Source organism: Bolinopsis microptera, chromosome 11 (assembly GCF_026151205.1).
Source record: "Bolinopsis microptera isolate Bmic1 chromosome 11, MBARI_Bmic_1.0, whole genome shotgun sequence".
In the NCBI taxonomy this organism is placed as follows: domain Eukaryota; kingdom Metazoa; phylum Ctenophora; class Tentaculata; order Lobata; family Bolinopsidae; genus Bolinopsis; species Bolinopsis microptera.
In genome coordinates this window covers 11220006-11244790 of record NC_087082.1, presented here as the reverse complement: position 1 = coordinate 11244790, position 24785 = coordinate 11220006, and the positions used below count along the sequence as shown (strand labels likewise).

The following is a 24785-nucleotide window of genomic DNA, read 5'->3' as shown; positions in this document are numbered from 1 at the left end:
CAATATAAGAATTAAGAGGTTTAAATTTATGAATTACTGGTTTATTAAATAATTTCACTGACATAGTCTTTTAGAATAAACATTTATTATTTCCCAGATTCAAACAATTTGACAGGTATCAGAACAGTTGAAAAATGAACGATTTGAAAGTATTTATCTATAAAAAATTGTTAACTTTATCAAAAAAATGAAGTTTATTTGCTTATAAAAAACATGCGTGTACTGGTAACCAATCAGAAATCAGCGTTCTTACTTCGTATTTAATTATTAAACAAGTTCAAGGAATTTTTAAATGTCTGAACTAATTAAGTGTTAAGTATTAGTTTTATTATATAGCGGGAACTACTTATTGAATCTATATTACCAAGAATTTCGGACATGGTTTACACTGGATCAAACAGTTCATATTCGGTTATATGTTAATTTAAGATTTAATTTTTGAATATTATACTGGTTACTAATTTTAAAATAGTTACCTACTGTACAATACTTACAGCTAATCGTAAAATCCGAGTTTGTTGAACTCTTTGTCCTATCTTATGTTTACAAAAGCAATCAATTAAATTTAGATACAGATTCTGAGCGATGATTTCGCACTCAAAAATTCGGACCAGTACGTCACATACCTACTTGTGCAAACAGATAATATGATCATTATGCAAATTAACTAATTACAAGTTTCCAGGCAGTAATGAATATAGTAATTCACCAGCCCCGATGGAAATTTCTACAGTCTTGAAGTTTCTTCAGATTAGAACTGGAAAACCTTGTTGCCCTCGGATGTTGACTCCGGTAAACCTAACGAACACATACAGGTACACTTTCACTTTACATTACAGTTAGGAACAGTGTTAATTATGACTGTTGACTGATTAATGTTACGAATTGAAGTAGTATCAAGACAACAATGTTCAAACAAACCGTTAATCCCCTCATTCCTTCAGCAATCACTAAAAAACGGTATCCCGCTCCTTGCTAGATGAAGACTCGAACGAGTAACAAGGTTAAATACGGTGATATGATGTTAATGACCACAACAGCACCCGGCCACCCATATCCACCACGTGCGCCTAGCTCAGCCTTCCAGCCAAACCAGGAATATGGGGTCTTTATTTGGGGGAACTGGCATCAACTGGGGTGCAATCAATGTACCAGGACAAAAGTAAATAGTCCCTTAAGTTAATTGGTACTCAATTAAATTAATTAAATCTCAATTAGTTGATTTAACGAATTACTTTGTGCCACAACAACAATCGGACAGTCCAGATACCTAATTTTAAAGTAGTGCACTACTTCTGATCTGTTATCTCCATACCTCCGCAGTGCCAGTCCAGTAAGCTAACCTCCCCTGTGGGAATGAGGGAAAGTTTTGAGGCTGGATTCTGGGGACTCCTACCACTCTCACTTACTAAAGGAGAGTGGACCCTCAGTTCGCTGCTGCTATCGAGCAATAAGGATTCATTCAAAAAGGTAATTTCTTCACGAGTCACATTTTCAGTTTCGCGGCTGGCTAATCAACAATAAGGACCTTTTCAAAAAGTTTGTTGTTTACTTCAGTAAAAAGTAATTCACGCTACTCCTTTAGTTTTGATTACATTTTAATTACAGTTTAATTTGATTTGCTTATTGAATTTGCGTCTAATCGGTTCCGTACGTACATTAAACAGGTGTTCAATGAAACGCGCCGAGACTGCTCAGTGACAGGAAGAGCAGTCGACATAAGAGAAAGAGGAACTGCTGAGGCGAGCAGTGAGTGGTCAGAGATACATGCCAATATGTATGAGCCGGAGTACCAAAGAAGATAGATGAGAGTTGACAAGGGAATGCAATAAGGAGAATCTATCCACTGCTATGGAGGAACATCCTGAGAGCTTCGGACAGGTGGGTTTACAAGCTACATTAATAGATTAACATATTTAAAGTATTTTCATTCACTGTTACTATTTACTAGAGTTGTACTAGATTGTTAGGTTTAGACGGTTAGGAGAGGTATAGATAATGGATCTAATCTCGTGTACCCCTCGCTGCGGTTATTTATATCAAAAAATAGTTTATAATGCTATTTGGACACGAAAGGGAAACTACAAGGCTAGGCTTTAAATCTTAGTGAAAACTACATCATTAGAGCCGTAAAAATGTATTTTCATGTCACCATAGCTATGTTAGCAGCTGAGCCTTGGGGGGATGTATGTGGATTTGAGCTAAGTTTTGATATTGAGCTATCCAGTCGATTCGGCCCTTGGTTTAATTACGTAGTCATGATATCATCAGAGAGAACGTATTATTACACAGATACTGAAACTGAGGTATACTACGTATTTTTCAGGTGTTGATGAGTGTTTGATTTGTTTTTGATCCTTAAGGCGTTTCTATAACAACTAATAGAGGATTTAATAGATGTTTTGACAGAGTGGTTAATCGTTAGGTAATTACACGTTAAATGTAAGAGACTTTGTTACGGTTGTACACAGTAAACTAATAAAGAATATCATTTATAGCTTTAATGATATGCAACAGAACATATCTACTAACTACTACTTGTTGTGGTAATGAATGTTGAGAGGAGTGGCAACTGGGATGATGGTCCTGAATATCTGAAATTGTTTCTTAAAATAAGCAACTCTTTAAAAAACAAAGAAGCGGTATACTGTATACGTATTATACGGTAAATGTAACATTTCTTTATAGGTGGATTTATGAGTTTTATAACATTAGCCTCTAACATTCATTGTAATCTATCTTGTTACCACAGTCATTCATCAATTCATATTAAGTATATGTTAGACTTTATGCTAATTTAAAGGCTTAGAATATTAATTAATTAAAAGTGTCCCTAAGAGTTTAGAAAATTGCATATTTCCTCCCTTTTGCTCTAGAAACACCTTTTTTAGAGTTTTATTACACCGGCGTTTCCTCTGAAATCACCGAATTTCAATTTGAGGGAGGGGTGCGAAAAAGGGGAGGGGCGCCAAACATGCTACTTTACGCCATTGCTTTATTGAACAAGCCTAAGTAACAATTTTTATCTGAAACATCGTATCTAATTCCCACGTTTAATATACCCTCTATACCCTGTTACCTGACCATGAACAATTAACGTGTAATCATTTAAGTGTGATGTCAGCATCTTTAACAACGTAATAAAATGTCAACTAACTACATACATTTTTTAAAAAAACTTAAACCTTTATCACTAATAGTGATGATTGATAGATATTATATAACGGGTTTATTGATACAGTTTATTGACTGTTTCGTGTCATTTAAATCTAGAGTTTCTCTTCCAATGAATTATTGTCGTGATTTAGTGATCGCTCTTCTCTCGCTGTATAGTATCAATACACACATAATCAAATCTTAGACAACGCAGTTACCCGTTTAATATCACCACAACTCATTTTATAGACATAATAGTAATTGGGATAAATCAATCCTCAAATTTGAAGGATAACTTGCATAGTGAATACAAGACCTAAACGTCTTTGCAAAGATAAATGTCTCTAGTTCATATATGCCACTAAAGTGTAGACAGTAGTATATTTCACTGGGTAAATAATGTATGTGTGTGGTAGTGTTAGTAGTTTGTTGTGTACGTGTGTATTGATACAACATGATGTTTGTGAGGAGAACAAGTTTGTGGTTCCTATTGATCCGAATATGCCACTTTTTAAATACCGGGGGCAGTCCCATTGCACTGCAGAAGGTGAACATTTTACTTTCACTTAATTTCAATAAATTTTCATTTTGACTTTTGTGAATAAGGATGTAAAACTGTAAAGCTACGTACAAGTCACAAGCTAAAAAATAATGACTAGAGTAATCTTTGAAACTCAGTCACCAATTTTTACAGAGAGTCTACCATAAATATACTTATAGAGGGGTTCGGAGTGAAACTGATGTTAAGAAGCAGCTTTTGTTTGGTTCTAGAAACAAACAACAAACAAACAATAGCAAAGCACTTTTTATTCCGAACTAAAACACCTTATTTGCAGTCATAATGCTGTACATTGACTGTTGAAGGTAAATGGACACAAGTAAAAGCTTTGTTGATTCGGGAGGCCTAGATGACACTAATTTCCGCTGCTTGATGCAAAAGGTTCGTACAAAGTTTCTATGTTTTAAGGAATGTACAACGTGGGTCATTCTTAACAGTAATTCGTGGTTGTTGCGAACGCGCGAGGTTTTAAAAATTAACAAAGATGTGTCGCAAATCGCTTTCATTGACATGTAAAACCGCGTTGCGCGCGCGCAATACTAAATATTTCTGTCATCGGGCCGGAGTTGTTCAGTTGTATTTAGGTCTTTCTTCAGATCTGTGGAGTTTGGGCGTTTGACCCCGCACTTTTCACACTTTTAAAGTTATGCATCTTCCTAAATACAACTGAGCAATTTTGCTCACTTGCTTTACAATCTTTTTACGTCATTATTGCAGAAGTGAGTGTTGCAAAGAACTGGATCGACAAGCGGTTTCCAAGTGTCGCTAAAGGATTGGCACTCAAGAAGATTTTGGGCAGGTCTATCATCTTCCTCTTAAAATCGGTAAACTCGGCTTATCAGAATAATTTGACCATCTTCAGACACGTTGATTAGTTTCGGTGAGAACCTTAACTTTTTAACGCTTGATCATTTGCTGGGGAGGTTAACGCTCAAATTTAAAAACTTGTTGTTGAATTTCCTGATGATATTACAGTGATTATACATGTTGTTACAAGTAATTTTAACAATCTAAACCCCCGGTAACGACCTTCCCTGCACCTTTAGTGTTCTGGGCAGCAGCCCCATGGACATTTACTGGGATTAGACATGCGTAAACGTCATCAGGGCTGGTGCACTTTTTGTGAGGAATATTTCACTGTCAATTAAATCAACAGTTTGTAAGTTTTATCAATACAATTAATAAAAAGTGGCCAAATTAATTACTACGATTCTGAGACTCGCTTGTTATGAATCAATGATACCTTTGTAACCTCATGTGTTAATAGACCTGAAAAAGAACTGCTAAAGATAGGTACAACTAGCACCACAAGCCGCATTCTTGCTGAGAAAGATATCCCCAAATCAACCCGTGGAGAGTGATCAGCAGCGCCTCTGGTTCATCCCAAGTACACTATCAGATCCCAAATTATTTTACGAGGGGTGTGTGTGAGTGTAGTCAGAATGGAAGTAACCAGTTGAAATTATGCAGCTGGATTTAGTGCCTGACATTTAAAATTGATCTAATCGCTTGTCAATTTTTCCTCTCAAATTTCCGTACTTAGTAATTACCATACCTATAAATTAATTGCTTTTACGAATTGTAGTATAAAATTATAAATTTATGATTCTTATATACAGTACATATTTTACACAAAAACCAAAATTTCTACAGTGAGGCAAAAAACAGAATGACCCGTTTAGAAAATGTCTAAACGATGATGCCCCTATCAGGTAGTAGTGGCTGCAGGAGGTCCAACGGCTATCAGTAACAGCGAAAACGTTTTCCAACTAGGTCGACATGGGCTTCACTCCAGAACGAGCGTAAAGCTCTAGGACTATGCGGAAATAAACGTGGAATTAGCAGCTAGTTTATTGTTTGAGAAAGGGACAGGTGTAGCACGGGGGTGCAGTGCACTGGGGGTGCAAGATTAAGATCGTTACTATAGTTGGGGTGGTGGTACTATTGGCGTAGAGGAAGAAGTGACTTTTTTTTTGTCATCCCAAACCTCAAGAGGAAGTGTTTTATTTATAGTGTTACCAAAAGGAGGTTTAAGGCTAAGCTGACTGCCTAACTGCTATTATGACTTAATACGAGAAAACGATTTGTATAATTAAATTGCAAGGCGCCTGTTCCAATAAACAGTAGTTTCTAATTTCATATGTTTTAACGAGGATTGATAGATTGTATTGAGTTTAAAATGAGAATTGAACTGGTGTAAACGTTTAATGTAACTATTTGTTGTCGGGGTATTTGCAATAAAATTTGATTGTTTAATCGCAAAAGGCGGTGATTCAATAAACTAATCCGTTTGAAATGGATTTGGTGTACAGTTTTTCAGTTGAAAAATTGTTTTACTAGATTTTACCCAGAGTAGAAAGTTCCTTTTTGGCGAAAAAGGTGTTTTGTTAATTTACCATGAATTATTATAATCGGTTTAATATAACATGTTGTATGTATATGAATTTATTAGATTTTGTTGGAATATGTAACCATAAAATGTGTCGTTTAATTCTAACAAATGGTGTAGCAGTTAACAGGAGTATAAACCCGTTTATACAGGGTAATCTCGATATACCGGTCTTTTCTTCCCCCCAAAACCAATCATCAGGCGAATTGTCCGTGTCCCCGCCATTGCCTATAAATTTATGGTACGTGAAAGTTGCATGCTCCAAAATAAATAGTAAGTAAGCAACTTCCATTGTAATGCCGGATGTTAAGGATATTGCTTCGTGATGGTTATAAGTACTCTACAAATTGTTATATTTCCTAGTCGTGTAAGAGTCTCAGGCGTCAGCGTGCCTTTTGTTATTCATCTTGTGCTCATCTTGTCCGGTCCTTAATAATGTGGCTGGTTCGTAAATGACGAACTACCTTTTACAGTTTTTACGTCTATAATATCAGGCACTGGACCAGTTTGATTACGGTCCCAAATGGAAAAAAGCAGGAAAGTGACCGGATTCCAGGTCCCGGGTTAATTCAGGAATTCTTGGGTCCGGTCCCGGTCAATCACTCAAATTGCCGGATTTTGACCGGAGCTTTTACCAGCATTTCATCATTCCTGTGTTTTAAGTTTTTAACTTTCATTCATTGTGAATTTCATCTTAAAACCACCTTGGAGCCCAAAAACATTGTTTAAAATGCTAACAAGTGTTGAGTAATAAATTATGACCATGAGGGTGAACTTGGAGTAATCAGTACATGAACATTATTGTGTAGTACTTATTAGGTGAGGCCCATGCCCCCATATTGACGGTTTTTCTAGTTTTGTTTTTTCTAATTTGATATTCTAGTTATTTACTTATTCCTATTGTTCAATTATAATGTAAATAAAGGTTTGAAGCTTTTCAATATGAGAATACCAGTTTTGGTCCCCTGTCTTCACCGGTCTCCCGGTAAAATGGAGTGGTGGGTCCCGGTCCCCCGTCCCGGGTAAGATAGAAAATAGTGGTCCCCGGTCCCGGCACGTAAATTGATAATCTCAGTCGCGTCCCGGTCAAGTCACATTCGGTAGCCCGGTCCCGGTCGCCGGTCAGGCCTGAAATCATGTCCGGTCTCTTCCTGGATAAGATACAATCCGCCGCCCCTGACATGGTTAACCACCTTCCTTGTGTTTTGGTTAATCATATGAGCGGGAATATAAATACCTCATTTCTTTTCATGTACCGTTTCTTTCTCTCCGAAGCTATTGTGGCTAGTTTTATATTAGTCATGAATTTAGAGGTGGGAGGAAATGGTTTTCCCTTTTCTCTGCCAAACAAGTTATCATATAACTGGCTTTCTTAGTAATATTCTTCGGCCAAATAGCAACCTGGTGGCTAATTTAAAGTGCTTCATCAAATTATTATGTGCACTCTACATGTACCCAAATCAAAGTCAGCATATTGGCACCTACTTGATTTTAACTGTAATCAAAGATAAATAAACCTAATATTTGAATTTCTTCGTTGTTGTCCGTTAAAATTACCATCTCAGATCATCAAAAACTTTACCTCCCATTATTTTTGTTGTTTATACTCTCATTGCAGCAACGTTTCCCGGCCATACGACAGATCCTGGTTGCACTTGGCATAGAAATTCGTCTGAAATCCATCTTACAATCATTCCGTGCATCATCATGTTCTTAAATTAAAGATCATCAGATTTCCCTGATTAAGATTTAAATCTTGAATTTAGCACAAGTAAATCCAATTAAATAACAATTAAATCCGATTGTCATGTTTAAAAAGTGTGCTACAATTAATGCACGAATTGTATCACAAATTGAAGCCTGTGGGAAGTTGCAAGTAATGTTGTTCGGAATAAATTAGATTTAAATTATGATAGAGGTGAACTAGTTACGGCTGGTAATTTTAGATACTTTTTGATGTGCCAACTGCATTAAAACATAAGCTGCAGTGCATGAGTGTACATTAATTTGTAATTGTGCAACCCTTGCATACTTTTGGTTCTGCTACACATCGGGGATTACACTAGTTTAAGTCGAGCTAGGTTTAGTTTTCAGATACGTTGATGATCAGTATAGTAATTAGCAAGTAAAGTATAGCCATTAGCAAAGTAATTATAGCTATTAGTAATTTTTAAATTAGTGTTTGCGTACCGAATATATAGATATATGGCGAGTACCATCGAAATAGAAGAACGTATTTTGTATAAAATAATGATCTAAGGGTCGTTTACATATTAACGTAATGCAATTTTTTGGACAATTTTTTAACTACCCCTCCCTTATTCATTTTTAGTTTTAGTTTTACACTAGCTATGCCTATATTGTTTCAAAATCACACTAGCGTAAGCATTTGGAAACCCCTCCCCCTCGCTGAACGCTAATACTAATATCAAATGTGAAAACGACGCCTAACTCGATAGTATATTTTCCGTGTTTTAAACTTTTTGTACAGGTTGTCGGGATTCACTGGTAAGTTTACCTTTAAGTTAAAAGTAGATTGTAAATGGTAAAATTTTACATCTGTACGTTAGTGCCGTTCGCTTGGGTGGCTCCAATTACAATTAAAATAAAGCGAACTGGGCGAATTACTTACTTTAGGGTAAAGCTGCACAAAATTTGCAGCGGCGTGGCCTAGTGGGTTAAAGCGTCAACAGATGTTTTGATGGTCCTACAATGTTATCGTTGAAATAAATAAAATTTATAAAAACACAGCCGCGCTGCTCTTGTAACGTGTAAGTGATTCCAAACCAGTCAATGCACGAATGCATATGTCTTGCACAGATGTCGCCACGTCACATTATCAATTATTCATTTCGTGGACCTAAGACCTCATTCAGATAAGCTTGACCATTCTGTTAGCAACTCCTCGCCCCAAATTAAATTTGGCATAACTTTAACCCGACCAAACATTTGCAAATTTGCTTCTTGCATCACTTCCCTAGACTTATAGTATGTCTCTTTGACACATTCACAAATGTACCCTTTGTAAGATCGACACGGCTTTCCTTAATATACAACTATAATATAGAGGAAACTCTCACACTCCTTTATAATAAATAGCATCTACTCTTCCCTCCCTCCCGCTCGTGCATCAGACACGACACCTCTACAGGAAGCATTGCTACACGTTAGATATCATAAGTTCTAACGGCCCTCAATTGGTCAGTTGTGTCACGTACCACAACACTGCTCTCAGATTGGTGGAGAGAGTACAGATCACCTCGTTATTTATTATTAGCAGGGTATATTTACACGAGCTGTGTTCTGTTATCTTAATCTCTTGTCCGTTCCGGTTTGAGAGCTCGTGTGATTACCTTGTTATGTGAAAGTGTTCTGTATTGCAGCCTGGCTCCTTTTAGCTTTAATTGTATATCATTATTGTTTATAAGCATGTAGGGATAGTATTTACTCTTGGGTATTGATGGGTGGCGGTTACCCATCTTAATGAGAGAGCAGGATATCACATCTACAGACACTTGCATAAATGGTGGAGTTTCCACGTTTAATAATTTACGTTCTTCCTCAACTCATCGGACGACAGTTGATTTGTCGGGAAAAGTGAAGATATTACTTGTGTACCAAGTCTAATTAGTTAATTTAGTCCTTAATTAGTTTAAATTGCATACGCGAACTCACAGAGACTCAGACCGCCAAAGACTGACAAATAGTAGATATTTTCCCGGAGTATATATGTTTAATAGCAGAACAAATTCTCTGCCCTGGATATCTAATTCCATGGAATTAGATTTCCAGAGGACCTGTCAACTGTTTAGAGGAGTGGCGGGACTTGGTGTGGCGCTTGAGTTTCCATGTCACACTTTTTCTTGAATGCTGTTGTACTGTAAGTAGTTTTGTTACTCTCAGTTTTCGCACTGCTGGGTTATAGCTTTTCCTCCTGTTAACTGTTCTGCTGACAACGGTTTTTCTACTGGTCTGCAGTAGAGTTGTTATGTTGTGTTTTCTGATGTTGGGCGGTTCCATTTTCTTTTTTTCGATTTTTCTGCTTAAGCTTGGATTAGAGTAGCGGTGTTTGTTGTGTTTTCTTAGGTGTCTGGCTATTTTTCTATTTTTCCTATTTTTTCTGCGTAACTTATTTTAATGTAGCGTGGTTTTGTTGTTTTTCTTTATGTTGTGCTGTCTATTTGTCTATTTTTCTATTTTTCTGCGGATGGCGGTAGTATATAGCGTTGTTTTGTTGTGTTTTCTTATGTTTGTACGTTCTATTTTCTATTTTTCTATAGTTTTTTCTATTTTTCTGGTTTTCCTATCTCTATTTTTCCTATTTTTCTATTTTCCTATTTTTCTATTTTTCTATTTTTCTATCTTCTATTTTTCGATTTTTGCTATTTTTTCTATTTGCCTATGGTTCTATTTTTCGATCTTCTATTTTCGATTTTTCTATTGTTCATTTTCTATCTTCCTATTTTTCTATTTTTCTATTTTTCTATTTTTCTATTTTTCTATTTTTTTCTATCTTTCTATTTTCTATTTTCTATTTTTTCTAATTTCGCGGAAGCTGTATTAATATTTAGTAGCGTTGTTCTACAAATCTACTGTTGTTAACAAGTGACTGATGAGTTTTAGTTGTTTCGTATTCCGTATATTATCGTAGTTCTGTGAATGTGTTATATTACATCCGTGGACCGAGACGTCCTCCTCAGGTCCGATCAAGGCGTTTCGCGTGTCTCATATATTCACAAACGTCTAGCTAACGCTGTTTAACGTTCAGGCACGATTTAACGATTGGAAAACGGTTTCCAAGAAAATTTGTCGCCTTGAAATGAACGTTGAAAGTTAATACCAGAGCCATTTCCGCCAATCGAATATTCGGTAGTGTCATCGGTAGGTTACAATTAAGGAAGTCCTCAGTCTTATGGTAGTTAATAGTAGATTTGCGGCGACAAGGGTGTCACTTAGTTTCAGTTGACCAACCGGTTTTAAAACAACCCAAACAAGTCATAACAAACACCTATGTCCCTATATTTCGCTACTGTTAAATCACAGCTGTTGCATTCCTCACATAGTTTAGTCATAACACGAACATTAACACAACTGTTAAAATGAAGCTACAATTTCAAAACCGTGAGGCGCTGAGCACTGTGATTTTGCTTCCCTATAGTGAACGCCAGACTACTCGTACACGTCCCCCTAGTCCTGACTGGCAGCTGCCAGCCACCGTTTATAAAAAAAAAAGGGGCCTTTTTTTTTTTTTAGCCCGTAAGCTATCTTCAGCCGGTAATTATGCTACCTTTCCCATCACCCTAAACACCTTTTATTCGCCGACAGCCCACCTATCAGCCCCTACAAATGCAGCCTAATTTTTATCCACATATCACCACTATCAACATATATTGTGTGATATTATCTCATCTATTGCATAGAATTGGAGCGTCTTTCTTGTCAAGCATATATATATCCTGAGCCGATACAGGGCTTCACTTAGCCGCGTTTTGTATACCGGTTATTTACTCCTCGCCATTGGTAATCGTGCCTTGTTACTTTCTATTTCTGTAAGAACAATTGTCCTACTTTCGTAGCCGTGACGGCATTGCTTTAATGTGTTTAGTAAGGGGAAAACTAGACTTAGTATTTAGTAATAGAACTATTTGTTTTCAAAAGGAGAAATATTCTTACGTTTAAGACGAGGTGACATGATGCACCCATCCCTAGTAAGTAGTAATATGTACTGAAAATCTAATCCAATATATCGATGTAAATTACCAAATTCAGCAACAGTAATGACGATCGTGCAACGTTCAGTATGTTTTAAATCTTGAATATGTGACTCATAGTCATAGTCAGGACGTTTAATTTCGTGATTATGTATAATTTAAAACCCGTTTTGGTCGGTGGCTGCTGTTGTCATAGCTGAGAATAAACTAGTTAAGATCAGCGTCAGAACTTTAAGTTGTAATTCTATATTTGACTTATGTGTTCGATTTTGGGGGAGTTTAGTATAGTTTATAGTGAAATTCGCAACAAACTTGTCCGTGTCCATGTTATAATAAATGTCCAAGCGTACCTCCGGCAGTGTAACATCTCATATTTCGTTAGCATTTCGTTAGTCAACTGACAGTGACTAACTAACTGCAAACGCGATTAACTAGTTTCTTGCAGTTACATGTGTTAAGGTTATCTGCACTTGAATTTAGCTCAGTGGCGCGATCCGCGTACGCTTAGCACTTAGGTGCAATTTGCAACAACCTGACAAATACTATGCCCCTAGTCGGGTGGATAATTTAATTTATCGTACAAAAGTTACTGTCCAATTACTAATGTTACTATGGTAACGGATACGTACTATGTAATCATAATTACTAATGTTACGATGATAACTAATACTTATCATCTGGTTACACGTTGCAGGTATTAATGCGGTACATGGGAAGATAAGTCCTGAGGTTATTGTTGTAATGTGTGATGAACCACGTGAGAACCACGTGACCTTATACGATTATCTGTCATGATCCTAGAGGCTGATAACTGATCAGATGGATTGTTACCCGTTGGATGGGGTTACTGTTTCAACATTTCTACTTTTAACAGTTCCTAATTTTCAACATTTCACTTCTTAGATTTCAAGATTTAAATTATAAATGTTAAAAGGAAATGAATTGCCAGAATTTGGGAATGTAGTTTTTTCAGAGCTGTAGGCCAGAATGAGGTGACATTTTGACACTTTCTAGGCTTATGCTATAATATCCAATTACGTAGTAACAATTACATTATGGTACCGGAGGTTACTAAGGTCCTACCTAGACTGTTAAACTTCTCAAGAACCCCAGTCCGACACACCGAGGCTGAAAATGTAAACCGTCATGTCCCTGCGTTCTCCTGTTCCCTTGGAGCAACATTGTTCCTCTCATGTCAATATTTAATTTGAACCCCGCCTGTTTTAGATTTTATCGGAGGGCTTATCTTGGCGTGTCCTAGAATCAGGTTGAGACTTGAGTAAGCGGTATAAATGATAATCTGGAACAGCCTCCATCATCATCCGGGGTAAAAAATATTTATGAGAAGAGGTCAAACATAAAGATGTGGAATATCATAATAAAATTGTATCATTATCTGATTCATTATGAATTTCATTATGATTAAAATGTTTAAAAACAATTACTTACCCTCACTTAATTTTTTCATATTTGCGTAACGAATTCGTGATCTCCGTAAAAATATCTGTCTACAACAAACGACCGCCGTATGTTGTTAAATATTTAATGGCCTGGATTCTATTTGAAGTGCTTCATGAGGATACCTCCCCTGATGTTTGCTACCATCTGTACTTCATTACTGGGGGTTAATTTACTTCCTGGATATCAGTTGTCCATGTGCCTTATAAATCATACTATAAATCATCCTAACCCAGACAACCGTTTTGAGACATGTGGAGGATATCATAATCACAAACTATTTCTCATTCTTATACATTATAACTGTCATACTCAGTATGGCTGATATGACAATGGTATCTTTAATCCGAACTAATTGCCTGTAACCGGCGTGTCTGGAACCACATCACACGATGACACGACTCATAACAACACCAGTTTAAGTAAAATTTTTTTAGGGTGGGAGCAAGCACACAATACGTTGGAGAAAATGTCGTCAAAAATGATCCCCAACCCCGTTACATGTGCCGACAGTGCCGAATGTCTTATCTAATTTAATTCTATAGGCCCATGCATCTGCAGATCGGCCACCCAGAACCTGTGCTATAGAGTTAACGGGCCTTCGGGATATATAAACACTGAACAAACACAAGGTCTCATTTGATTTGATATAGATTTAAGTGCAGGGAGCGAATATTAGAGAGCACGTGTTCTTTTTCGCGTACGTTTCAGTTTTGTTCCATCTTTCTATCGTAAAAATTTAGTTGATTGTTAGTTATAACACTTCTAGTTCGTTATTTTTTACAGAACAATGGCAGCCATGCATGTGATGGAGAGCTTATTTAACATTTGCAACCTGAAAACTATTCATACTATGTTTTAAACCTGGGGACCCAGCTATATTCCTTAAATAAATAGCTAGATTTACGAATAGAGGATTCGCGAAAGACAGGCTGAGCGCCGCCCAGTAAACTATGTTAATAGGGATACATTCTACGTTTAATATTTTTAATGTTGGGATAACTTTCAGTTTTCAGCTGTTGTAATATTCTATAGTTGGTAGTCGATTCGGTGTCATGTTTAGTCTTTACTCTAAATTATCAACTTTTTCCTGTTACATGCCCCAAAAAAATCTTTGAACGGAATTAAAGTGTTAATGTTTTCTAAACCAACCGCACTATGACAGATACTTATGATAGAAAAATGCTTTTAAAATTTTCGGAGTCATTAAAAATCAGATTGAATTTTGATCCACCCATCTCCATGCAGAAGTTTTGGGCTACGAAATGCAGTACATGGCACTGGTGGGTGCTTGACTGACCTGACCATATGTCACACGTGACCATTTTGTCCACACCTCGTGACAGTTTTCTGAAGGACAGATAATGTTTACAGTGTTAAAAACGTGGACCAAGTGGAGGCTCCAACTACAGATAAACCCAATGACCGCTCACGTTTTAATGAGGTTACAATACTCTATAACTGCAGATAACTGTCCTCTAAATTAATTAGAAACGATAAATGATTGAATAATTTCCTCTAATTAAAATTGCCGTCCATATGAAAGAATACGTTTATTATTAGTATTGCTGCTTATTATGAACGTTCAGTGGTTGGAATAAGTGGTTTTAATCATTCGACCGAAATACCTGACCTGAAGAAGGACCACTCATTATACAAATCAATATAACCCTAACTACAGTAGTCACTGAACTGTAGTCACGAATGTAGTTCACTACTTAGCACTACTGTCGTCACTACTGTTAGTCATACTGTAGTCACTACTGTTGTCAATACTGTATCACTACTGAGGCATCTGACTGTTGACAATACTGTAGTCACTACTTAGTCACTACTGTATCACGACTGTAGTCACTACTGTAGTCACTACTGTAGTCACTAATGTAGTCACTACTGTAGTCACTATCGTAGTCACTACTGTTGTCAATACTGTAGGTCACTACTGGAGGCCAATACTTGTTGCAATATACTGTAAGTCACTACTGTTGTCTCTACTGTAGTCAATACTGTAGTCACTACTGTATCACTACTGTAGACACTAATGAGTCACTACGGTAGTCATCTACTGTATCACTCTGTTGTCACTACTACTGCTGTAGTCACAACTGTTGTCCACACTGTATCACTATGTAGTCAAGACTGTAGTCACTACTGTAGTCACTACTAGCCATCCCAAAGACTAAAGAAACAACGTCACAGAGACAGGCGCACCACATCCTCAAATCTAAATTGTCGACTACCTCCCAAAGCAATAGAGTAATTTAGCCAATTTCAAACCACATACATCACAATTTGGTCCAAGTATCCCCAGCAAGTGGAATTTTTCTCCAAGCATTAGCTCACAGCTAAGTGCTCAGTTGCAGCTAACGTCTCTCGGTCTCATTTGTGTATTAATATAGTCACAATAGTGACTTTAATATAGTGGACACGTCTTACAAGTTCCTAATTTAGAAACAATGAAGCTTAATTTCTTAAATGCAGAAAATATGTTCATAAGGTTGTTGTGGGGTTTGATCCTTCCCGGATAGGTTACTTCATATCTTAGACTATCTGGTGTAAGATCTGCATTCCAGTTCCTCTGTTCTTCGTTTAGTGACCATGCAGTGTACTGAAACTGTTTGTTCTATTCTGTTCAAATTCAATTTGAAAAGATTAAATTAAATATACGTTCCAAGGGGGAGTGGTTAATTTTCCATGGTTGTTCAGCCGCAGGTTTGTAGTTCCTTATTGGAAAACATGCATAATTAATAACGCTCGTGTCTACAAACCTTTTAAATGTGAATATGGTACACATAAATAGGGTGTTCATGTTTGCGAGTGACGCTGAGGTGTCGCTAGGTGATAGAAGTTCTAGAATGGGTCTTCAGATATTCTCATAAAGCTTCGTATAAGATAGCCGCCATATTCATTGTTTTTAACCATGTTTGTTCCGGCGTGAAGATGTGATTTAGTGGATTTTTATATTCTACGGTGAATATTTAATTATGCTGAACATTTCTGGTGGATATTTTTCCTAGTTTATTGTGTTATAATACGTGTGGAACATCTGAGTTTTAGAGTCCGTCAGGTAAAAACAGATGGAAATGAAAGCTTGATAATAGTATATTATATTATATTACTAATTACCTTTACTATTATTACCTTTACTTTGCTTTAAATCTCGGTAGTTTTGTCCGCGTTTCCTCTGTATAATCTTGTTGTTTCATGGTCGTCCTCCCCGACGTTTTGATGTTCATGTGTACAAAGAGCCCAGGTTTCAACTTTGGCCAACTACAAATATAAATTAAAAGTATTCTTGTTTTTCTTCTAAGCATCACGTAAAAATAGTATAGCTGCAAATTATACTTGCGGGTCATTTTAGGTCAAATTGCCACGGTTGTATTATTATAACTAGTTTGCAGAGAGACAGAAATTTTACCAATATATAGTGGTGATTAGGCTTATTTACCAACCGGACCAGGCTCATTATAGAAATTAATTTGTCAATGCCTAGGTGGGTAATTTGTCGGCGCCGCGGGTTTTCACGCTGAATTATATAACCATTTTGTTAAAACTACATTTTTCCCTGTGAACTTCTACTTTTTCCCCATTTTATGATATTTTTCAGGTTGCAAGCACCAAAAATATTTTATATAATAGCCGGATTAAAACTATGTTCATTGTGCATTTAACGGTTAAAACGGCCTGGAAGTTACAGTTGACCTTGTCATAACTAGGCCTCAAAAATAAAATACCTTACAACACAGAGTTTACATCGTCATTTCACAAGTTAAAACCAATTAGTGCGTCAAGTTGACACTAACAAGGTACAGTGGTACAAACCCACACTACCCCTGTTGTAGACCCTCGCCTGTACTTTAGGAAAAAACTACAGCTCCGCCGGACATTAACTAAATTAACCCATTAAGTTTATAGCCATTTTTTTCCCATTTGATCAACAATTACCACGTGAGGTTAACCGGCGCTGATGATTGGGTTGCTATGGAGTTGTCACGTGGTTACTGAGCAAACGCTCTGTCAACACGTATACCTCGATGTAAGATTTGATAATTTTAAGCGAACTTCCTCTATCCCCAATCCGTTCAGAGTCACATCAACTTTCAATAACATCTCGTTATTATTTAACTTAATATGTTCTTAATTTAACTAAATAAGGTTAACTTACTGTCATCCTGTCAACTGATCAGGTACAATAGAAAGTGCAAATTATAAGTGTACTGCTACAAGTTCCGGAAGTGTTCACACACTAATTCCGGCAGCATCACAAGCCAGTGTAATCACCAGTAACGCTTGTGCAATCACCAGTACAACTATTTACAAATGTATCGGAGATTCTGAAGTGATGAAAATCATCAATTATTGCCGGGTAGTTTGTAGCATCAAAGCCAATGTCAGGATTGCGACTTGCTCTGTTTTTAAACAAATTCCAACTTTTTTATAGTTTCAAGTCATAATTTCGTGTCAAGGTCAATATTCGCTTGTTAGAAGTCATTTAAATCTTGCATTATATACGTTATACTAGTAACTGAACGTATTTCCCGTAGATGCTTTTAACATTGTACATGATCAGCTAATTGATGAGAAACATAATCGTGTGAAAATTTTTACTTACAATAATGATATATATTAAGTTGATTACAACAGTTAGCTGAGAGTTTAAAATAAAGTCTGGACAGGATCCGTGATGGTCGAGTGTGGCAACCATTAAACAGTATCGACGTTTACTAATGAGCTAACGCTGTTCGAAGTACAGTTTCACTTTTGACTAGACCGTTTGCTGTGTTTTAAGTTTCAATTAGATACACGTAACTACTCCTGTTTAATACCACGGACACTTGATCAGATAAGTAGCAAGGGACCCGACCATCGGACAATCTTAAACAAATAAAATTTTATTCTTTACAAAATCCCCGTTTGTTTGTAATTATAGTTAAAAATAAAAATGAACTGAAGATTTTCATTGCGGATTATGACTTTGTGTTAAATGTTAAAATATGAAGGATCGCAGCTTCAATCAAGTCGAGATACTGTCTTCATAGCAAGTTTAGAGCAAACTTGGTAAGTCAAAACAGTTAAACATTGAGGTGGGACCTGAGCCATCCGAAAAGGGGGGGGGGGGGGGGGGGGGGGGGGGGGGGGGGGGGGGGGGGGGGGGGGGGGGGGGGGGGGGGCTGGGGGGGGGGGGGGGGGGGGGGGGGGGGTGGACCCAAGAGGGAGGGTACTAATAAAATAATTTCATTTTATTTGGAACCAAAAGATTGATCAAAATGTTCCCACTTAGTGTGACAAGCCATCTAAGGAACGTACCACGTAACCTATTGCTATTGAATTTCTTAAAATGATACGACTGACATTCTTCTAAGCATCCCAGTAAACATACGCATCCTTCAGATATTATTTAACAAATTACGCTGGATTCCTTGTAGATATGAGTCACCAAATTCCTAATAACGTTGAGCTTAATTCGTTTCCAACTGGCAGTACCTGTAACTGTTTTACGTCTGATTAGTTTCACACAGCGATACAGTTTGAGAGATCCGTGAATGAAATCATCTATATCAGTATGACCAATGACGGTTTAGATTTGCCCGATTAGAGGTTTTAATGTTATGGGTTACTTTAACACTGTTATTATCAATTTAACAAGTGTAGCATACGGTCTTAGACTTTAGCTCGTATCTCTAAGCTCGTTTGGATTTGAAGAAGGTGATGGAAACAAGATTCAGAAAGATCGGATCCTACTTACTTAACAATCACTCACCGCCGACTTTTTAGAGACGTAACTGGAAATTACCGTTATGACTACAAATTCTACCTGGTTTAATGGCCACTGACTCTTCTTATTGACCAATCATATGGCGTTAATTTGTGACGCATGACCTCTCTCCACCAATCAGTAGCCGTTATTTCGCCCATTCCCTCTCTGCTCAATTAAGCAGCCGTCAAAGGTCAGAGAGAGGGATACGGCTTGTGTTTGGCTGAATAGTCCACGTGACACAAAACCGAGTGAGCTGAAGTGGTGGGGATGAGTTGGCTGGTGCGGGGTGTGTTTTTGTTACATCTCTCTCGATCCTAACACATATAACCCGGTCAAGACTTCAAGAGCAAGTCTTAACTTTTAGATAAACATCTTAGCTTTATACCCTATTATACAGGGTTCTAGATTTCATTTGAGTTTTTTGTCCATAACACAATATGCGGTTTATTTCAATAAGCTCCTTTTGATTAACAGTTTCATAACATATATTGTAAGAAACACTGCGAAATGAAGTTGTGATGTTTTTCTATTTTTGACCAACGCAAAAAACAACAAATTCAGACACTTTGGATCGCCCCCCTCCCAGTTTTTTGTCTCTTTAATAAAGCCAATAACATCACCCAAAAGTACGTGTTATACCAAGGACCCTTATTTGTCCACTATAACCTACCACAAGTCCTTATTTATCCACGATACAACATACTACAGGAACAATATTTTCTTACCCTTCTCTAAAATCCCAACATCCCTGCTATGGGAGGGTTGTTGTACATACCAGAGCGGGGTATTTCTCGAAAAGAGAGCCTGGTTGAGCGAGGGCGGCTGTTGTGTTCAAATTTGAGTACTGACACATCATATGTTATATTTTATAGTGTTATAGCCTAGATTCTAGGAATTCTGTCGATCAAATAGTCATATTTCATGACAAATTAGAGTTGATATATTGTGTAGCTAGTGCTTTAGTACCCAGCAACGGTAAATGAACTAGTTGTTTACCCAATCTCACGGCGTGTGTCACGTGGTTAACCTGATCAAGGAAGAACATGCTATTTATCTGCATTTTTTGGTCATCAAAATCATTGCCAAAAGTTTTTTAGACTTGATGGCTTCTGAGTAAATGGCTGTTTGAGGTGATGGACTGGGAACCTACTGTGGACAGTTTTGATACAAGCCTATGGTTTCATTAGTGGCATTGTAGCTAATAATTCTGAAAGGAATCACGGGAGTGCTTCTATTGTCTGAGTAACCTAGATTTCACTGGTCTTGCTGCACGCAACTAGTGGTAAAACAATGTCAAGTGTAATTATAGCCATGAGCAGGAGAACCCGCGTGGTATTTGTCAAGGGGAGGGGAGATATGAACAATTGCTATCCTTCATCCGGCTTGCACGTCCAAAACCAGACCTGGCACGTTACCTAACCTGAGCTTCCTGACCATACAAACCACGGTTTTGACACGTGCCAAGTCATACATCTAGTGGAATGAAATATTACATATATAAGATACTTTATCATTCTGGGCATATTGATAGCTCTGAGTTGTGATTGGACGTTTGAAGTGTGAGTATCACGTGATGGATGGGTTGCTATGACAATGATTCCACGTGGAAACCGTTCTTAAGAGAGAAAGTGATAATTTATATATTCTAGAAAACCTCTCTCACCATTAATTACAGTCTCTTCTTATAACTAACTTAGAGATAAAGTGCATATAACACCGTATAATGCTGAAATATTTTAAGCATGCTACCAGCAATTGTATCTGTGAATTGTCTAATAGGGGATTTTCCGGTTTGATAGGGCCTTGATGCCCAGCTTTTTGAGTGTCTTCGATTATGACAACCTCCTCGTGGACGTGTGTTTTGGCGGGTAGAAGCTCAGTTACTATGCTGCTAAATAATGTGTTTGTATAATTAGTAAACCTTAAGTTCTTGGTGAGTGTTGGTTGTAGTATAGCTGTGACAAGGTTAAGAGCGAGTAGTTTCTGTCTATTTCATCTGTCGGTTCAGTGTAAACTTTAAATTAATTTACAATTTTCAGCCAGTTGATGTTTTTAGCTGCTTTTTACCATACTTTCGTTTTTAATTGAAACGCTATCATAAATCCGTCTCGTTATTAGTTGTCTCTTTTTACAATCGATTATAATTCAAACTGTTAAAAAAAAGAGTCCTTAATTTCCCCCAGTTTTGCACTACTTTACACACACTAACTTAAAGATCGCTACTGTACGTTTCCTGTGTCGACTGTCGACATCGGGTGGTTTCTATATTAGCTAGGGGCCGTCGAAACTTCACATTCACTCTTTTACTACTCCGTTCATCATCCTTTCATACGGCTGGTTCGATATTATAACAGTAACACCGTGAAAGTTGAAACCATGTTAGAATCGCACTGTCACCACAATTAACAAGGGTCCGGAGTCATATCATGTTCTCCCGGCAAGTAGGTACCGACCGCCTGGTATATGGCTATTAGCCGTTCAAATGTCCTGCTTTTGTTTTTTAACTTGCTATTAAAATTAATTAAAAAACATGGGTAAAAGTAATTGTTGTAAGGCAGTATAGCTAATACGTAAAAATAGTTTGTTAAATAACATGACAATATTAATGTACAGTAGCGCATTAATAATGTATATTATAGTATTTGTTTAAATAGTAATGTAATCAAGGAGTGTGCTGGAATGTAGTGCTAGGGATGAAATACGATAATATTATGTCGACGGCCCCGACGTTGATGTGGCTCTTGCTATGTGTTATTGTGTTGGTTCAGCTGAATTAATTATTATATATCCAAGTTTATTTTTCTAGTTTAGTTAGTTGTCATCTGTACCATTTATCAATTGGTAATAATATATCTAAATAATGTCATTGCAATCTTGCATGGCTGAAATGTAACGCTTGATTTATGTATCTATGTATGTAATAATTGATTGAATTTTCAAATTTAAAAAAAGTAGAATTATATTATTCAAAATCGTTGAGATATTGCAGTACTAGATCGTCACTGGGTGTCACAGTATTAAATCTTTAAATATAACATCAAATACATTTCTTTGCTGTAGTACATAACTTTTCCTCTGAAATCTCCGAGCAGTAGTAGGAGAGTAGTTATATTACTGGAGATGACAGCTAGAGTTTTACTTGGGAGCATCATGACGCATCGTAGTAACACTACTGTGACATGTCCAAATTTTGCGTCTTATTACAGATGCCCATGACAGCAGTGCAATGTTTCTCCCTTTTTATGAGGGCTTATATTGTGTTTTTGTCCTGATTTCGGTTTGAACGTGACCCCTGCCAGCCAATAGAAGTAGCGTGATCCCCCGAGTTAGCCAATGAGGACACGCCGTTCTGCTCGATGTGTGAGCTCCGTTTTTACCAGTAGAGCGAAGTTTTAATTGCACTGGATGTGAGGGAGGTAAATGTGATTATTACTCATTTGATTTGACAGTTCTTGTTTTATGACACCAGGGGAGGTGGAAGTGTAATTCTATAGCCTATAGGCTTTCCGGAGAAATGGAAAACTTTGTGTTAAAAATATTTTGAAATGGTCTTACAATTCAACAGGTGCTGTCACGGCAACTTTAACATTCATATTCGTATTCACAGTATGTACACTGTACAGTGATTAACTAAAATGTAAAACATGTGATAATTGCGCCTGTAAAACTAGCTAAATTCCTCTCTATATCGCTCCTGTTTCAGATACGTTAGAAAAAGAGGACCTCCTTCCTCTAGACATGACTATAGGGACACCCAGCTGTGTGGATGACGCTTACTTTACTCTCTTTACAATCACCCGGCACGCCTTCCAACGTGAGTTATCACGGGTGTTTTACTGGGTTACAGGGTGACACAGCACACCCAATTATGACCCTTTAAAAGTTTTTTATTCAATTTTGAAAATCTTCGACCTCAAAAAATCGTCAAAAAAGAGGTCCAGTGCATATTCTTACGTGTGGGCTGTAGAAGAAGAAAGACAGGGTGTCTTCTTATTGTATACTACCGAATAGCTAGTGTTTTGCTCAGAAATAGTGCAACAGAGGGTTGTATCAACCAATACCGATATTATTTCAATTTGGTACTCCAAAAAACGTTAACTAATTATTTCCTGACATCTCGTTTCAGTGATTGGAGGTGATCTGTACTCAATGTACATCAAGCAGGAATATTCAAACACGCTGCACCTTTACAACCCTTCAGAAGCACAGCACACGTTAGTATTATTAACTTATATCTTGGAAGTGAGCGTTCAGACGTTCCATTTATCTCAGACCGCATCTAGAATCTAGATAACCCGGTCATTTACGTGATCAATTCGGAATCAATTGATTTAATTTAATTAATGATCGATATTATGATTTATTAAGTTATTAGATAATTTGGATGACTGAATCAATTTATTTACCAGGTGTCACAGCTGCCTAACCCAACACTTTGACGTGACGGAACGTTGCGAGGACATTACTGTCGCTGCTCACGTAGTCCATACCAGGAATATCGTCAACGTGGGAGATGTTCTTCAAGAGGACACCAAGTTCCCTGCCGGTATTGGCAAACGAGGTAAGAGGACAACTTGACAAGGAATTGGGCAGGCATGGAGGATGAAATATTGCATTGCTATAATTATATTTTTGTTTTTAAATTTTGTTTATTTAATTTTTTTTTCGCAATTCCATAAATTCATTCTTTAACAACAATTTCTTATATTACATCTTATGCCACATCGCAAATATCTGATAAAGCAATAATAAATTCGGTTGATCAATTCAGAAGTTGAGTTTGTAAAGGTACATATTATATAAGTTAAAGAATTAAAGGCAGCATAAGTTACACGACACGCTATAATTATTATAATAAATAGTGTTTAATAAACACTGTACTATAATTAACTGACACTTGTACTCTGATACTCAGTAGGACAGTAGTGTGAAAAGAACTATAATATAAAGGCCCAAATACTAAGATTCAAATAAAATGTAAGACCCACCAAACAAAACTACCAGTTTTAACTCTACAATTTATATTGTGACATACTCTATAATATCAGTAAAATTTACTGATATTAGAGAGTATGTCACAATATAATAGACCCATTAAACTGATTACATCCTAGGATTATATACTTTCTAAAGATACATTTACAAAAATTAGAGTCAGTTTACACATATTTTAGTTCCATTAAATTACACAATATAGTCTTTCGCCAGCAGCCAGCATGAGCAATGAGCAAACTATAGGAACGATGAGTCAGCTGAAAACATTTACAGCTCTACTAATGATAATCAACTAATTAGCTAATTAACTAATACTAATTACTAACTATTCTGTTTTAAATATTTCTTCTCGTTCGCATATCCGATCGAAGCTCCAGTTCTCCCATTTTCGGTTAAAGATGCTAGCTCCTGATCCTCTCCATTCTGACCGGTCCCATTAAGAGTCTGTCTTCCGAATAGTCTTAAAATAGTTATCTTTATTCTGTACAACCAGCTTAACACAAACTGTCTCATTTCAACTTTCCTAAGCAGATAAATCAAAGGATTTGTCGCAGAGTTCATGGGCAGAAACACTCGAAATGTTAGGAATTCTAAGAAGTACATTCCCAAATCAGAGCTCCTTGGAATGTTCAGAAAAATGCAAAACAGGACGATAAAGCTGGTGTTGTAAAGACAGAAGATACTGGAGACTAGGAAGACTGTAACTGCAGCTCGTTTGGTTACCTCGATCAAGTCTTTACTGCCTCGCGCCGCTATCAC

At 37.0% G+C, this 24785-nt stretch overlaps 2 protein-coding genes across 2 annotated transcripts in view; both read left to right on the top strand.

Annotated features, from left to right (window-relative positions):
- LOC134822799 (protein ABHD13-like) overlaps positions 1-24785 on the top strand; it is a 948842-nt gene that overhangs the window by 490787 nt on the left and 433270 nt on the right. The window lies entirely within an intron of this gene.
- The window catches only part of LOC134823630 (cAMP and cAMP-inhibited cGMP 3',5'-cyclic phosphodiesterase 10A-like), a gene marked incomplete at its 5' end in the record, with an annotated part of 31370 nt that continues 30080 nt past the window's right edge, over positions 23496-24785 (top strand). Inside the window, one exon of the mRNA XM_063835164.1 lies at positions 23496-23592. Coding sequence (XP_063691234.1) covers positions 23496-23592 — 97 coding nt within the window. The remainder of the gene's footprint in view (positions 23593-24785) is intronic.